This window comes from Vipera berus, assembly GCF_964194415.1.
Source record: "Vipera berus genome assembly, chromosome: 13".
In the NCBI taxonomy this organism is placed as follows: domain Eukaryota; kingdom Metazoa; phylum Chordata; class Lepidosauria; order Squamata; family Viperidae; genus Vipera; species Vipera berus.
In genome coordinates this window covers 5498876-5516538 of record NC_138216.1, presented here as the reverse complement: position 1 = coordinate 5516538, position 17663 = coordinate 5498876, and the positions used below count along the sequence as shown (strand labels likewise).

At 46.0% G+C, this 17663-nt stretch overlaps 1 protein-coding gene across 1 annotated transcript; it reads right to left on the bottom strand.

Annotated features, from left to right (window-relative positions):
• Positions 1–264: 264 nt before the first annotated feature.
• ZP2 (zona pellucida glycoprotein 2) lies at positions 265–15881 on the bottom strand (the record flags this gene model as incomplete). Its single annotated transcript, XM_081338057.1, has 17 exons — positions 15548–15881; positions 13713–13799; positions 13520–13614; positions 12637–12801; positions 11780–11824; positions 11094–11282; positions 10354–10450; positions 10057–10238; positions 9616–9748; positions 8455–8636; positions 7907–7998; positions 6041–6165; positions 3131–3320; positions 2360–2495; positions 1489–1585; positions 754–834; positions 265–395 (listed from the first exon to the last, which is right to left on the bottom strand). The coding sequence occupies exons 1-17, from the start codon at positions 15654–15656 to the stop codon at positions 265–267; spliced, it is 2136 nt and encodes a 711-aa protein (XP_081194183.1). The 5' UTR covers positions 15657–15881.
• Between the last annotated feature and the right edge of the window lie 1782 nt (positions 15882–17663).

Genomic DNA, 17663 nt, shown 5'->3' with positions numbered 1-17663 from the left:
GGAATTTATCTTAGAAAATTAAGAGCGTAGCAAGAGAAGTATACTCCAAAAGAAGAAAAAAAGCGTGCAATCCACCAAATTCTGAAAGCCTGGTCGGTCTGGTTCTTAACCCATTGCTAACCCAGGTTTCTTTCCTTCCTGGTTTAGGAAGCCATAAAGGGATGGATTCACACAGCATGAAAAGTTACCAGCCAGCCACCGCGTTACGGCTTCGGGAGATAATAATTTCGCCCACACATCCTGGTAATTGAGGGATCTCTTTATTCAATTGATCGAGCCAGATCCTTTCCGCCTTCGGAACAACAAAAGCAGGACCACAAAAACCAGTGCCAAAATGGCAAAGGCCGTTATCAAAGAAATGGTAATCCACATCTCGACGCTCAATTTCGGCTGGCCTAAGGAAGGATACCAAAAAGGAAAAAAAAAGAGGTGAAAAGATGAATAGCTTGACTTCTAGATATCACGGCAAAGGGACCTGTGAATAATAAATAGAACAGGAAAGTTGGAAGGGACCTCGGAGGTCATCTAGTCCAACCCCCTGCCCAGGCAGGAGACCCTGTACCATTCCAGAGAAATGGCTGTACAGTCTTAAAAGCCTCCAGTGGTGGAATTCGTCTCATTCAACCCTTCTCTGCTTTTTGACTTTCGACACGGCGGCTTGTGCCCACTGCTGTGTTTGCATAACTTGGCCCCGAGGGCACCCGAACCCCGAACAGACTCTTCCCACAATTGCTACCATAATTAAGTACCTACCTTGCATCTTAAATTGCTCCTCCGGTACCAAAATGACAGCATGCGGCAGAGTCACAATTGCACTCTTTTCCGTTGCTTCTTCTGCAGGCAGAAAATTATGTTTTGTTGCTTAAGACCACTCAACCCACCCCCACCCACCCCCAAAAAATCACCTTTTAGTATGATGGGACTTCATCCCCCAGAATTCTTAGGGATTCTGGGATTTGGCATCTATCTATTTATCCATCCATCTCTCCATCCATCCATCCATCCATCTATCCATCCATCCATCCATCCATCCCTCTCTCTCTCTATATATATATATATCCATCCATCTCTCCCTCTATCTATCCATCCATCATCTATCTATCTATCTATCTATCTATCTATCTATCTATCTATCTATCTATCTATCTATCTATCTTACTTTTATGACCCTGTATTCCCTTAATTCAGGATAGAGCCGGGACTACTGGATGGAACTGAGCATTTACTGGCTGGCTGCCCTTCCTGACACCACATGGAGTTCTCAGCAGATTTTTTTTTTCTTTGCGCCTTAGCAGAGAAATATCCGCCACTACCATGCTGGCTGGGGAATTCTGGGAGCTGAAGTCCACATATTTTAAAGTGGCCAAGGTTGAGAAACACTAAGAAAATAGGATGCACTAGCTTAGCCGTACATTTGATTCTTCTTATGTGTCCCTTCCTTTTTTGGCTTTTATCTCAACGAGGCCCTTTCAGGATGAACCCCCTTACCTCGGCGTTTCCTGGAAAGACGAGGGCATCCAGAGGAACACAGAGGAGAATCTGGACGTTGTCTATCACAGATGATAACACTGCAATGGAAATACACCTAGAGAAGAGGGAAGGAGAGTTGTCAGCCCACCAGCTCCTGTGGATCAACTAAGAGGGAAAAGACAGAGCAGGGGTACTCCACATTTACAATAAATTTACGCAGCTCCCCTCCCAAAGAATAAAGCTGAATGAATAATTCACTAACTGCTATACAGGTAGTCCTCAACTTAACCACAGCCGAGCACCAAAATTTCCGTTCCTGAGTGAGGCAGCTGTTCAATGAGTTTTGCCCCATTTTACGGCCTTTCTTGCCACAGTCATTAAGTGAACCACTGCGGTTGTTCAGTTAGTAACCTGGCTGTTAAGTGAATCTGGCTTTCCCCATGGACTTTGCTTGTCAGGTGGTCTAAAAAGGGGATGTCACGTGACCCCGGGATGCTGCAACCGTCATAAATATGAGTCAGTCGCCAAGCATCCGAACTTTGATCACGTGAACCCCGGGGATGCTGCCGCAGTTGTTAAGTGTGGGGAAACGGTCATAAGTCACTTTTCCCAGTGCCCTTGTAACTTTGGCCGCTAAACGAACGATTATAAATGGAGGACTACCTGTATTCAATTTTCTGCTGTAAAAGCACAGCAAATTCCGTTAGTAGTTTTCAGCAATCGTGTGAATGAATCTGCTAGAAATGGGAGAGAGAAGTCTGGGGACCCACACGTAGAAGAATTGGGGCTTCTCTATGGGCGAGTTAAATTACAACAGCAATTTCCCAATTACTGCTCGAGTTCCGGCAGGCAGAAATCAATCTTGCAAGGATTTTCAGCTGCAACTCACCCAGTTGGACAAAGCTTTGCCATCGGAGACAAAAGCGAATGCCTTCACTTCAAACCTTTGGCGGAAATTAGCGTAACTGACCGCCGGACCAACTGGATGGAAGACGGTTTTGTAATTGTCAAGTTCATATTCGCATCTGTGGAAAGAAGCAAATCAGCCTTAATAAAATGCTCATTTGTCTCTTTTTGGAAAATCTGCAGTAGAGCAGTATATTTTTGCAAATAAAAAATAAAATAGGTGCTGTCTGCAGAGACTGGCTGTATTATCACAAACAAGAGCTGCATAATCTGTGGTTCCACAATTTAACGCAAGCTTTTTGCACAAGGTTTGTACAACAGACTCCACAAAGGCGCACGCTGCTAGTCTTCCTTCACTGAATCAGGTAGAAATGCAATGCCTGCCTTTAGACAACGTAAAGCTTGCCCAGAGTGCCCGCTTAGTCTAGTGGTTAAGACACCAGGCTAAAAACTGGGGGACTGTGAGTTCTAGTTCTGCCTCAGCCATGAAAAGCAGTTGAGTGACTTTGGGCCAATCACCAGGAGACGGTGAGTTCTAGACCCACCTTAGGCATAAAAGCTGGGTGACTTCGGGTGAGGTCCCCTCTCTTTCAGCCCAACCCACCTCACAAGGTTGTTGTTTTTGTGGGGGAACCAGGAGGAGGAAAGTGTGTTGGATATGTTTACAAATAGCAGTTGTTTTGTAAAAAAAAATAATAAAGGCAGGATACAAATAAGGGCATGAATACAAATAAAGAAAATAAAGGCCACTTACCCATCAACTACAATGTTCCAACGCGGCAAAGCAGCAGGCTCTAAGGATGGGGTAGCCCAGCAGTTCTCCAGCATTACATGGATGTTTGGATCATTTCGGTTTAGCACTTGAACCTCCAGGAAAATGGGCTGTCGCAGGTATTTCACAATTGGATATTGGTCATCTGTGTAAGGAACTGCGTAGGACTGATCTGCAAAACAAGAAACCCTATCTGGAGCCACTATTTCTTGACCAGGTTGCCAGCATTCACACCACCCGTTCAATCGCGTGAAGATTTTGCTTCCAGGTCGCCACTTGGTATTCCAGCATCTTTAAACCCAGTTGAAAACTCCTCAGTGCTTCAGCCGAGGAATTTGGTTGTTCCATGCATTTAAAATCCTCTTTTTCCTCCATTTCTCTCATGTGCAAGGTAATAATTGAACAGCTAGCCAGCTTGTTTAATGTGAGATGTATGATGTATTGTTTGGAATGACTCAGCAGGGTCTGGGTCCCTTTAAGAGCCTTTGTATAAAAGGTAGGCTCTGCTGCTGTGTTCTCTCTCTTCTGTTTCCTGCTGTAACTGTAGTTTGTTGGATCCTGCTCTACTAGCATGTGTATGTATATTGTTCCTGGTGTATGATAGTGTAATATGAACCACCACTTAATACAAAGCACTGTTTACTGTGTTTGCTCCTGGGTTATCTCAACACAATAAGACTGTGCATGCTCTAACACAAACATGTCAAACACAAGGCCCGGGGGCCAGATCCGGCCCGCGAAGTGGTTTCATGTGGCCCGCGAAGCCATCCTGGAAACAGTGAGGGAACGGCCCCCACTGCCTTGGCCCTGGCCCAGAGACCCTCCGTCTGCCAGAGACCCTCAGATCTGTCCCACTCCTGCCCAGGCCCCCATAGGCACCCTTGATGCGAATGATGTAGAGCTGGCCACGCCCACCCAGTAGGCCATAGGCACTCTAGCCATGCCCACCCAGTAGGCCACTCCCACCCAGGCCACACCCACCCGGCCCCCTGAGGGCAACCACAATGCTGATGCAGCCCTCAATGAAATTGAGTTTGACACCCCTGCTCTAACATCTCAGCATGTTTTTTTAAACTTTTATTTCATGCCATTTATCTATTGCTTCAATCCCCATGGGCTCCAGGCAGTTAAAACTGGATTTCAAATTTGTGTGTCCAACTTGGAAAATATTATACAGGCAGCTCTATTTTAGCTTAGCTTTTTAAACTTGCGACTTCCTAGTTTGGCAGCCTTTTTACAGCACGCGTTGAGAAAGAAGGCAAAAAAAAAACACCAAAAACCCAGCAATGTGTATGTAATTATGTTTATGTGCGTTAATTGCACACACAAATGAGACTTCAATTTAATAGGCCATTGTGGCACCCTTCTTTCTTCCCAAATGTCTATTTGAAGTAAATTTAGGTCATTTGTATAATGATTTGTTGTTGTTAGTTGCGAAGTCGTGTCCGACCCATCGCGACCCTATGGACAATGTTCCTCCAGGCTTTCCTGTCCTCTGCCATCTTCTGGAGTCCATTTAAGCTCACGCCTACTGCTTCAGTGACTCCATCCAGCCACCTCATTCTCTGTCGTCCCCTTCTTCTATTGCCCTCAATCTTTCCCAGCATTAGGCTCTTCTCCAGTGAGTCCTTCCTCCTCATTAGGTGGCCAAAGTATTTGAGTTTTAGCTTCAGGATCTGGCCTTCTAACCACTGCAAAGTGTGTAACTTTAATTCTTCTTTGGATATTTTTAAAAGAGCTTCATCCAGATACATTGGATGGATACTACGAATACATTGGATTTCTGTTAGCTGGTACTTCTGGCAAGCATTTTCATGAACTACGAATCCAATGCTCTAAATCAGAGTTTCTCAACTTTAGCGACCTTAAAGTATGTGGACTTCAACTCCCAGCATGTCTGGCTGGGAAATTCTGGGAGTTAAAGTCCACTTATCCCAAAGGTCCTTTTTCAGGAGGCAACGGGACTTTCTTGTTGTTCCTTGAAGACGTTTTGCTTCTCATCCAAGAAATTCTTCAGCTCTGACTGGCTGGTAGGGAGTGGAAGGATTTATACTCCTTGCAGACAGCTGGTCATTTGCCTTCTTTTAGAGAGTCGTTGAGGCCACCTGTTCGCAATCGAACAGCCCTCTCTCAACGGAGGGGAGGGATACGACATCATCTCCAGTCTACAGCACAGTCCTTTCAACAGTCCCAAGAAGGCTCCAGATCCATTTGCACCACTCAGGTCACCCTGAGGACACAGGTAAACCTCCAAGTGGCCTCAACAACTCTCTAAAAGAATGCAAATGACCTTGCAAGGAATATAAATCCTTCCATTCCCCACCATCCGGTCAGAGCCGAAGAAGCTTCTCGGATGAGAAGCGAAATGTCTTCAAAGAAAAACAAGGAATTTTTTTTAAAATCCCATTTATATCCCGCCCTTCTCCGAAGACTCAGGGCGGCTTACAATCTAAGGAGCACAAATCAATGTGCTTAGCAGTAGCCTTCATTCTATGTATATGCCTGCTTATTAGGGCTTTCACACACACCCCAAGCAGCATTATTACAAAGTCAGCTTAATTGCCCCCAACAATCTGGGTCCTCATTTTACCTACCTGGGAAGGATGGAAGGCTGAGTCAACCTTGAGCCTGGTGGGACTCGAACCTGCACTAATTGCAGGCAGCTGGTGTTACTTAAGGAGGCATTAGCCCACTGCTCCACCAAAGCACTTGTCCAGTTGCCTCCTGAAAAAGCACCTTTGGGGCAACCATGAGCTGGTTAACTGAGAAGCCTACTTATCTTAACGTTGCCAAGGTCGAGAAACACTGCTCTAGACACTGGATGTAACGAGATGTAAAACTGCCATGAAGAAAATATCTCCCACCGCCTAGTCCTGGATTAAAACCTCTCACCTGGATAAATGAGAAGAAGAAGAGAAAGGGGACCCTGGTTGATTACAGGATCAGGAGGAGGAAGAGTGTTTATCTTGACATTCAAGGAAGTATCGGCACTCTCGTATGAACAAACCACGGTCAACCTGGAAGAAGAGTCAAGGTTGAGAGTTTGGAAAAAATTCAGAGAAGAGCAACTAAGATGATCCAAGGCCTGGAGGCTAAAACATATGAAGAACGGCTGGGGGACTTGGGCTTGGCTAGTCTAAAGAAAAGAAGAAATAGGGGAGACATGATAGCAATGTTCCAGTATTTGAGGGGCTACCACAAGGAAGGGGGGGGGTCACATTATTCTCCAAAGCACCAGAGGGTAGGACGAGAAGCAATGGTTGGAAACTGACCAAAGAGAGAAGCAACCTGGAATTAAGGAGAAACTTCCCGACAGTGAAGACAATCAACCAGTGGAACAGCTTGCCACCAGAAATCGTGGGTGCTCCACCACTGGAGATTTTAAAGACTAGAGAATCACCTGTCCAAGATGGTGTAGTTTCTCCTGCTTGAGCAGGGGGCTGGACTAGAAGACCTCCAAGGTCCCTTCCAGTTCAATTCTAATTCTAATTCTAATTCTAATTCTTTCTAATTCTAATTCTATTCCATTCTATTGACTGCCTGTAACATACCCGTGGAAGGGAAGAATCATTTATCCGCATTCAAAGATTTTATTTCCCTGCCAAGATTCATCCAGAGTTTCATGTCTTCTACTGTTGCCTTAGTCAAATGATCTCTTCTTAACCACCCACTCAGATCTGCAGAATCTCTTTTCATAGTCCATGGGGGGGGGGGGGGAATGAAAACCACTCTGGCTTTAATTCTATTATTCTTACCCTCTTGCATTTGAAGAACGTTAGCCTATTTCTTACGCGACTGGGTTTGCACATCACCCTCAGTCATAATTTGAATTTCGGCTTAGGGGGTTAAATAAAAGCCAGCCGCCGGGTCTATCAATAAAAGATTGGCGTGCATGCAAATGCAGGATTTACAGTGTGGCACAAAAATTAAATGATAATCCTAACGGGAAATGCAGAAGGATTGATTCCAGAAATTGCCACTTACAAATCAGACGTATCGAGCAAGGGACGATTTTTAAGCAGCAGGTGGGGCTGTTAGTCATGAATCAACCAGGAGAGGACGTTCATTAAATCCAGAATTATATAGCTACATAACATATGAAGAATGGTTGCAGAAATTGGGTATGGCCAGTTTAGAGAAAAGAAGGTCTACGGGTGACCTGATAGCAGTCTTGCAGTATTTGAGGGGTTGCCCCAAACAAGAGGGGGGTCAAGCTATTCTCCAAAGCAGCTGAAGGCAGGACAAGAAATGATGGATGGAAACTAATCAAGGAGAGAAGCAATCTGAAATTAAGGAGAAACTTCCTAACAATGAGAACAATTAACCAATGGAACAGCTTGCCTCCAGAAGTTGTGGGTGCTCCATCACTGGAGGCTTTTAAGAAGAGATTGGACAGCCATTTGTCTGAAATGGTATAGGGTTTCCTGCCTGGGCAGGGGGTTGGACTAGATGACCTCCAAGGTCCCTTCCAGCTCTATTCTCTATTCTGATTAATCGATAAGTGTTACATAATTTACGTCAATGGCATAAACTCTATCAGCATTGTCTGCACCGGTTTAGAAACAATGAACTTTGCACGGTGTGATCCAGTCGGAATTCCAATTTTGTCTGTCGCTTCCCAAGTTACTGAATGGAGGGTGGGCAGATCGGCAAAATCAAATTTTTATCGCCCACTGGAGCGATGGATTGGAAAGGCACAAATACCAACAAAAAATGAAGGTGTTTTCATCTGCACACCAAAGACCAAGTCAGCTTCACCTGAAATCACTGTCTCTGGAGATCCAGCGTGGAGGCTGATCTGGCCAAAAGGAGTTCACTTCGTTTTCATAAACCACCTTCTCACCAACAACCTGGAAGAGCAAAAGGGTGCAGCTAGTCCTCAAATCACACACAATTCGCTTAGTGACCATTCGAAGTTGCAACGGCACTTGTGACCTACAACCGTTTTTCATACTGACGACCGTTGCAGCAACCCCGCGGACACGTGATCAAAATTCGGACACTTGGCGATTCGTTTTGACGACGGTCGCAGCGTCCTGGGGTCACGTGATCCCCCTTGGCCATCTTCCAACAAGCCAAATCCCCGGGGAAGCCAGTTTCACTTAAAACCGTGTTACTAACTTAACTCCTGCGGTGATTAACTGTTTGTGGCAAGGAAGATCGTAAAAGGCGCCAAAACCGACTTAACCAACACTTGCCTCAGCAACGAAACTTTGGGGGGGCTCAACTGAGGTCATAGTTCAAGGAAAACCTGTATCGGTGAAGCAGGAGAACCAATGGAGGGTTCACATCAGGAAGGGACTCACCTTCATCGTGGTCCCGCAACCATTCAGTGGCACACGGAAGTGGACTCGGTCTTTCGAAGCTGACCAGGAGACAGGCCCACAGGTTGGGTCCCTGAGTCGGAGGGTATCCAGGTTTAAGTCGGGCTTCGTACTGCTGCTTGCTATCTCAAAATCCATGTGTCCGTCTTGAGTGCAGATGGTGACTGTAAGGAAGTTGGGGATTAAGCCTCACCCCAGGCTAAGCCACAACGAGTTCAACGGAAGTGAATATCTGTAGCTCAGGCTGGAATGGGGGAGGTTTGGGGTCCTCTTTCAGGTTGGTTAGTTGGTGACAGATGTTTCCTTACCCAACTAGGGAAGAGGTCCCCCACCTTTTGGCCACCAGGGACCGGTTCTGTGGAGAGAGGTTTTTCCGTGGACCGGAGGGTGCATGGTTTTGTTGGCTGCCTGCATCCCACGGATGGGGCTTTGGTTGTGTGCGCGGACCAGTTGCTGGCATACCACGGACTGGTACTGGTCCACAGACCAGGGGTTGGGGACCCCTGAACTAGGGAACATCAACAATGTCCATCTGATTTTGTCCCTTTTTTTTTTAGTACAGATGGTCCTCTGTACCAGTTGATGTTACAAGGGGCCTGCCCAGAGATACTTATGACATACTGAACATATTTTACTACAGATAGTTTTTACTGGTTGACCATTTGAACTTACAATGGACCTCCCCAGAGAGACTTATGACATATTGAACATATTTTAGTGCAGATAGTCCTTATTTAATAACCGTTCAAAGTTATGATGGATCTCCCCAGAGATACTTATTTAACGTATTTCAATACAGATAGCCTTCACTTAGTTGTTACAACACAAAACCCTGACATCCAAAGCAGATCCAAAATTATAGATTTCACTCTCGTTTTTTCACTGGGGAAGGGAAGAAAAAGAGGGGGAAATTGCTAAATGCAACAGGAGAACCAAGTACATATCATTTTGTTGGTCGGGGGAATGTGTGAATTGAGGCTGCAAGTTGTTTGTGAATTTTATGTCAGCTGCAATAGACAGATGCATATTCTCTGCATTGGGCGGTCAGAAGGAAGTTAGTTCATAACTACAGTAGGATGTTTAGACCTTCACAGGCTCTATTTGAAGATCTATTTTTTTTAAGAGCAATGTTAAATTCCTTACCTATTGGTGCATTTTGCTCACAAGGACACTCCGGGTAGCTAACCATGGTGGCTATTTCTCCATGGTAGTCAAAATTCAGTATCAAGGATGGGACATACAATTGAAAACCTGAGCAATCATGATCTCTGTAGGCCTGGAAAATCAGAGATATTGTTATTCCATTGCTTTCATCAGAGTTTCAACTTAAAGACAGAGGAGTGGATAGAACAGATGGTACACCAACGGATGAACCTAGTGGGATACACTCTAGGGCGCTGTTATTCAACTCTGGACTTCAACTCCCAGGATTCCCCAGCCAGGTCTTGTACCTTTAGATCAGGAGGGTCCAACCTTGTCAACTTTAAGATCTGTGGACTTCAACTCCCAGGATTCCCCAGCCAGCCAGCCAACAACCCCAACCTTTGCCTCAAGAATTTTCATCCTCCAGTCAAAGGAACTTGCCCGAGTGCTTAGAAGTCTTTTGGGCATATACAACTTCACGCCTCTTCTGGTGTCCACACCAATGCCACTGGCTTGAATTTGGTGTAGAGGAATGTTCTTCTCATTCAGACTGATAGCTGTCAATTTTCCTGGGAAAGCTGGGAGAATCATCGTCATGTGGGTTGAATTGCAGACTGCTGGGCCTGAAAAGTTTGGGGGGTGGGGGTGGGGGAGGGGGAAGATTGAAGATGTTTCTTCCAAGTTGTGGAGATTTAGAATTTAGATTTAGAAGCAGAATGTTGGAAACAAGATTTTCACCTGGGGCGCAGATCATTCTCGATTCCAGGGTCAGACGCTGCTCTGGAGGCCCATAGGTTAGCTTGATAGCGACTGTGTATAACACATAGCCATCTTGCTGTAAGACATTTAGTGACATTTCATGCTTTTTAACATTCTGGAAACCATTTTATGCCAATATCCAATCTCAAAGGTCTCGACACTTCCTCCAACCATGAGACGGAAGGGATGCCTTACCCCTACATCACTATATCATCACCATTATCTCATAGCGCATTGATGCAATTGGGCATGAAAACCAGATGGGTGACTCTGGGCCAATCACCAGGAGACTGTGAGTTCTAGTCCCATCTTAGGCATGAAAGCCACCTGGGAGTCTCTGGGCCAATCACCAGGAGACTGTGAGTTCTAGTCCCATCTTAGGCATGAAAGCCACCTGGGAGTCTCTGGGCCAGTCCCTCTCTCAGCTCAACCCACCTCATAGGATTGTTGTAGTGGATACAAATAGGAGGAAGGAATATTAGGTATGTTCGCTGGCTGGAATTATTTAGAAATAAAGACAGGATACAAACAGAATAAAATTGATCAATGTCTAGGCTGCCTAATCTAAAACACTGCTCAACTAAGAAAGACTGTCTGTCATCCATCCCACAGTCATTAACAATAAACATTTTCTCCAAGGCTCAGTCTTGGAGAACTAACACCAGATTTGGGGGATTGGCTCTCCTGGCACCCACGGCTATATTTCTCATTTCTTGCACCTTGTAAACTGTGACTCCTCTAGCATTAAACGGGACATGGATAATGATGTCATTGACACTGGAAAGGAACGTGTAGCCCTGTTGAATCGCCTGTCTGAGATTCAAATGGTGGGTCCGGCCATTGTGCTCGATTGATACAATCCACTCCATTCTAGACCCCACTTGAGGTGCCATTCCAGGCTGGACACCCTACAAAAAAAACCACAACGTTAAGAAAGATGCTGGACCACCACAGGTTTGCACTAACCACATTTCAGAATCTGCTCTGCAAATTCGGACACCACTTTTAAAAGAAAAACAAGATGTTTATTTAAGAGGACCAAGGAGATGTTGAAAAAAATCTCCACCCATGCAGATGTACGCCTTCTAAAATCTTAAATCTCCAAACAGCAATAAAAAAAAAGACTTAATTTGTCTGCTTTCACTGTCAGCCAACTCATACATTTTGAAGGCCTTAAAAAAAAACACAGCAGCAAGTCTAATTAAAATAATGGAGACAGATTTTCCCAACTAAACCGCAGTTTGTCAATAGCTGTGATTAAACCACATGCTCTACCGCAATCAAATAAATCACTGCTATCGTGTGAGCCAGTCACGTGGGCCAATTATAGACTTTTTTCCCCCTAGTGTTATTTTACTGGTAAATGCGATTAAATTAGCTTGCCTGAGAAAGTTGGATTACATACCGTCAGTTCATCTCGAAAACTGGGAATCATCCTTGGGAATGTAACCTATAAGTGGAAGATGTTTGGATGTGAGCATGAATAGCAAAACAGTGCGATGCTTTGAAAATAATCGTGTTGAACGTTTGAACAGTCACTAAATGAGGACTGTTGTAAGCAGAGGACTATCTGTGCAACAGAAGACATGGGCCATGCAATAAACACAAAATAGAATAGAAAATAAAGAGAAGTGGAAAAGAAGAGAGAGAAAAGAGAGAGAAAGAGGAGGAATGCTACAGAAGGAGAAGGATGGTGGTGGATGAGAAGGAAAAGGAGAAGGAACGATGGTGAAAGAGAAATTTATTTGGCCAAGTGGGATTAGACTGGGGGGGGTGGGTGACTTCAAACTTGGCCTGAGGAATTCTGGGAGTTGAAGTCCGCAAGTCATCAAAGGGCCAAGTTTGAAGAGCCCCTGGCCTAGACACACAAGGAATTTGTCTCCGGTGCAGAAGCTCTCTGTTTACATGCAAAACAACAGAATCATAATAAGGGAATCATCATCATCATCATCATAAGAGAAGGTAGTAGAAGAGATGAGAAGGATAGAAGCAATACAGCCATACTACATGGGTAAATATACCTAAGACAGAACATGGGAATTAGGCACAAGGAGAAAAAAAACTCGTGTGTCTAGTTCAGGGGTAGGCAACCTCGGCTCTTTTATGACTCATGGACTTCAACTCCCAGAATTCCTGAGCCAGCCATGCTGCCTCAGGAATTCTGGGAGTTGAAGTCCATGAGTCATAAAAGAGCCGAGGTTGCCTACCCCTGGTCTAGTTGTTTTGGTAGCACCTCTCAGCCAACCCTGCCCTCAGACTTACTGCCATGGAGTTTTTGGTGCAGTTCGTAGCGCTGGTGAAGCCGTCGTCGGAAAACGCTTCATCAGCCTGGACGGTCTCACAATCGACACTGTAAGTTTCATTCTGGGGTCGAACCCCCTCTGTATTGTTGAACTGTAGCCTAAATCTCAGGCGCTGCTTGTTATCCTGGGAACGGCGGGGGGGGGGGGGAAGCAGAAAGATTGCCCTTCTAGAGGAAGCTGTGCATTCCTGAAGAGCAATTTCAGGAGCAGATCCTTTGTTTTACTGGAAGAGTTAACAATTCACGCAAGCCCAACAAATTACGTTTTTGCACTTGGCCGGTCCACAAAGTTACACCATCGTTTTCGTTTCTTCAATTTTTGCCGAGCTCTGAAAATCAGCTCTTTTTTTTTCCCTTTTGCTTTTTTTTTTTAACCTCCTCTTCTGCCTTTTAACAGAATGACCGAGTTGGAAGGGACCTTGGAGATCATCTAGTCCAACCCCCTGCTTAGGCAGGAAACCCTATACCAGTGATGGCAAACCTTTTAGAAACCGAGTGCCCAAACTGCAACTCAAAACCCACTTACTGTAGGTAACGTCGGGTGCCGGGTGGGGTCAGGGTTAGGTCACCATGAACTCAGAGAGCAAAATGGACATTGCCAACAAATTCGGAGTGCTTGGGTCTGATTAGGAGGACACTAACTTTTTTTCTAGGAGATCACGTGACTCTGGGACACTGCGACCGTCGTAAATATGAGTCAGTTGCCAAGCATCTGAATGTTAATCACGTGACCATGGAGACGTGGCAACGTTTGTGTGAAAAACGGTCAGAAATCACTCTTTTCAGCACTGTTGCAATTTCGAACGGTCACTAAATAAGTTGAGGACTACCTCAACGGCATACCTCCATTTCAGTACAGTTCTGGTGCCCAACCATCAACACTCGCTTTCCGTAGTCAATTTGATAACGACAGTCTTCCATGTCATCCCCGCTGCCATCTATAGAAAAAACCAGCCAAAGGGTTAGACAGGACCCATTCCTAAAAGCGTCAGTTCAAATTGAAGAGAGAAAATAGTTGAAGAGGGATCAAACCTACCGAGAATGTCTATGTCCCAGGAGCTCAAGTTGGCAACTTCCTTTGGCAGCCAAATTCGCCATGGGTCATCCTGGCAAGAGACCGTACCTGTCGCAAAATAATATGCCCACCTTTTCTTGAAATCCCTTCTCTGGAAAACGGATCGAGGTAGGACCACAGAGTTTGAGCTTTGCCTACAGCAGGGGTAGGCAACTTTGGCTCTTTTATGACTCATGGACTTCAACTCCCAGAATTCCTGAGCCAGCCGGCTCAGGAATTCTGGGAGTTGAAGTCCATGAGTCATAAAAGAGCCAAGGTTGCCTACCCCTGGCCTACAACAAGATCTCCATGTGACACGTTTATCCATTAGACCAGGGACATCCAAGCTTCGCAACCTAAACACTTGTGGACTTCAGCTCCCACAGTTCCCCAGCCAGCAAGCCATGTCAAGTCACCCCAGCTGGAGAAGACTCTCCTGTAACTAGCTAACAGACTTCATTTTCCCCCCAAGATCAAAGTGTTGAAGATGTTGCTCAGCAGGTAATGAACCATGAAGCCTACGTGGATCAAAGTTCTCCAAGCCAAACCTTCAATCTAAATATTTCTATTTCTGCTCTATATCAACTAGTATTGTTTGGCTTGAAGAACGGACCCACCTGAAGATACCACTGGTCCTCATGTTAAGGGTTCAGACAAGGAAGAGGGCAAGGAGAACTTCATGGGCTGGATTGATGTCACATTAAGCCATGGGTAATTTCTGTTCTATATTATCTATAATGGTTTGTCAAACTTGGCCCTTTTATGACTTGTGGACTACAACTCCCAGAATTCCTCAGCCAGGCGTGCCTGGCTGAGGAATTCTGGGAGTTGAAGTCCACAAGTCATAAAAGGGCCAAGTTTGAAGAACCCTGATCTATATTATCAAAAGCCTTTATTCTGTTGTTCTGTTATTCTGTTACTCTGTTGTTTTTCTATTACCAGTGTAACAGAGTTGGAAGGGACTTTGGAGGTCTTCTAGTCCAACCCCCTGCTCAGGTGGTTAAGGCAGGAGGCTGCGAGTTCTAGTCCTGCCTTAGCCACGAAAACCAGCTAGGTTAGTTTTAGCCGACAACCAGACCACCACGAGTCTCGCCTTAGGGATGAAAGTCAATCGGGTGACTTTGGGCTCAACCCACCACACAGGGCTGTTGTTTTGGGGGAAAGAGGAGATGTGTTAGATATTTTCAGCTACAGTTATTTGTTAAACATAACAAGGGCAGGATATAAATAAATAAAATCTACTCATCTATTGTCTATTTCTGCTCTATATTATTTATGATTGGTGGTCCTTTTAAGGGCTCAGAAGAAAACATCAGAGAACATGATGGGTTAGCCAGATTGATACTACACTAAACCATGGCTAATTGAACTACAGGTTGCTGTCTAAACCATAACTATTGCATTTAAATCATAGGCTAAGCACGAATTTCTGGTTTAACCACCCCCACAGTTGGAAAGCATCCTTACATTAATACCAAACAAATGGGGGGGGGGGGTGGAATTTAAGACAAACTGACAATTTATCCCATCTCTGTTGTACCCTGGTTGGATTGCAATACATCATGGCTTAGCATCCTAGCTTCACCCAAGGCACCCAGAGCACATGTGGCTTCTTCAATTTGGGATTAGCCAGGGTTTATAAACCAGGATTGATGGCACATTGGCACATTGTTTTGCGCATTTTGCCCAGGAAAACCAGACTATGGTAAAGACCCCCTATGCTTTAGGGACAAACCCAGTTTGTTCCCAACACTTTTCAGAGGGGAACCAAGATACTTCCTGGAATATCCCATCCCAAACAAACAAACTCCTGTTACCTGGGAAATCGAGCGCTCCGGAGGTAAAAATACTGCCTAGAAAGTAGCCAAAGAGGAGCCTAAAGCAAAGGAAAAAAGAAAAAAAGAAACTCAGTTTGACTGCATTCATACGACCGGCTGCCCCTTCCCGCGCCTAGGAGAATTAATAAAAGTTTACCACGCGTTGTAACACGCCCAACCCACAGGCATCCCCATTCTATCCGCCGCCCGGCGAAAAGCAAACCGCGAAAGTTTAGCCTCGCAGCTTTGACGCCTGATTAGTTTTTTATAGCCTGCACCGGCTTTCAACGCGCATGCGCAACGCCGGTCCCGACTCTCAATGTTCTCACGTTCTGCTCTTAAGGCTGGGCTGGGCTGGGCAGGGCTGGGCTGGATGCGTCTTTCTTTCTTTCTTTCTTTCTTTCTTTCTTTCTTTCTTTCTTTCTTTCTTTCTTTCTTTCTTTCTTTCTTTCTTTCTTTCTTTCTTTCTTTCTTTCTTTCTTTCTTTCTTTCTTTCTTTCTTTCTTTCTTTCTTTCTTTCTCCTTCCTTCCTTCCCTCTTCTCTCCCTCCCTCTTCCCCTCCCTCCCTTCCCTCTTCTCTCCCTCCCTCTTCCCCTCCCTCCTTCCCTCCCTCCCTCCCTTCCTCCCTCCCTCCCTCCCTTCCTTCCTTCCTTCCTTCCTTCCTTCCTTCCTTCCTTCCTTCCTTCCTTCCTTCCTTCCTTCCTTCCCTCTTCTCTCCCTCCCTCCCTCCCTTCCATCTTCCCTCCCTCCCTCCCTTCCTTTCTTCCTTCCCTCTTCTCTCCCTCCCTCCCTCCCTCCCTCCCTCCCTCCCTTCCTTCCTTCCCTCTTCCTCCCTCCCTCCCTCTTCTCTCTCTCCCTCCCTCCCTCCCTCCCTCCCTTCCTTCCTTCCCTCTTCTCTCCCTCCCTCCCTCCCTTCCATCCTCCCTCCCTCCCTCCCTTCCTTTCTTCCTTCCTTCCCTCTTCTCTCCCTCCCTCCCTCCCTCCCTCCCTTCCTTCCTTCCTTCCCTCTTCCTCCCTCCCTCCCTCTTCTCTCTCTCCCTCCCTCCCTCCCTTCCTTTCTTCCTTCCCTCTTCTCTCCCTCCCTCCCTCCCTCCCTTCCTTCCATCCTCGAGGTTATCTGCCACCACTTTGCGAGCGCGCAACTCCGATCCTCAGGCATGCTTTCCAACCCCTTCACATTTCACTTGAAAGCCCCTCCAAATTGCGCGCTCAAGAGCCGGGGCTTCCCAAACGCGGATCTAGCCCGATTCCCCCACCCGGGGGGGGGCTGTAGAGCCTGGGCCAGGCGGGGTTGCGGTGAAAATCCCACGGAGATCGACTTCGCTGACTCGGGTGGGTGCTAGAAAGCCCACTGACTTACTCGCGAGGAACCGCGCGGCGGGACCGGGCCGTCACTGGCATCGCGCATTTCAACCGCGGCCGTTCCTTGGAGCGGGGCTTAAAAGCTTTGCAAGTCTTATCGCTCGGTTTCATTCCTAAATTTGGCATCCTCCCGTCGGGTTTTCTCGGCGATGAAAAGAAAGAAAGAAAGAAAAGCAAATTCCCGGGCCCCACCCCCCCATACCTTAGCGCAATGTTTTTCAGACTTGGCAACTTTAAGATAAGTGGACTTCAGCTCCCAGAATCCCCCAGCCAGCATTCTCAAACCACCCGCGACAGGCAAAGAAAAGAAAAGAAAATAAATTCCTGCAATCATCCCCGTCTCCTTGCCCAAGAGTGGGACCAGAACTCAGAGCCTCCTCGTTCCCGGCTCTCCCAGGTGATGCCAGGTGATGCCATACCTAATGAGCCTTGGTGGAGCAGTGGGCTGATGCCTCCTTAAGTAACACCAGCTGCCTGCAATTAGTGCAGGTTCGAGTCCCACCAGGCTCAAGGTTGACTCAGCCTTCCATCCTTCCCAGGTGGGTAAAATGAGGACCCAGATTGTTGGGGGCAATTAAGCTGACTTTGTAATAATGCCGCTTGGGTGTGTGTGTGAAAGCCCTAATAAGCAGGCATATACATAGAATGAAGGCTACTGCTAAGCTTGTAAGCCGCCCTGAGTCTTCGGAGAAGGGCGGGATATAAATGGAATAAAAATAAATAAATAAAAATAAAATAAATAAAATAGTAAGCC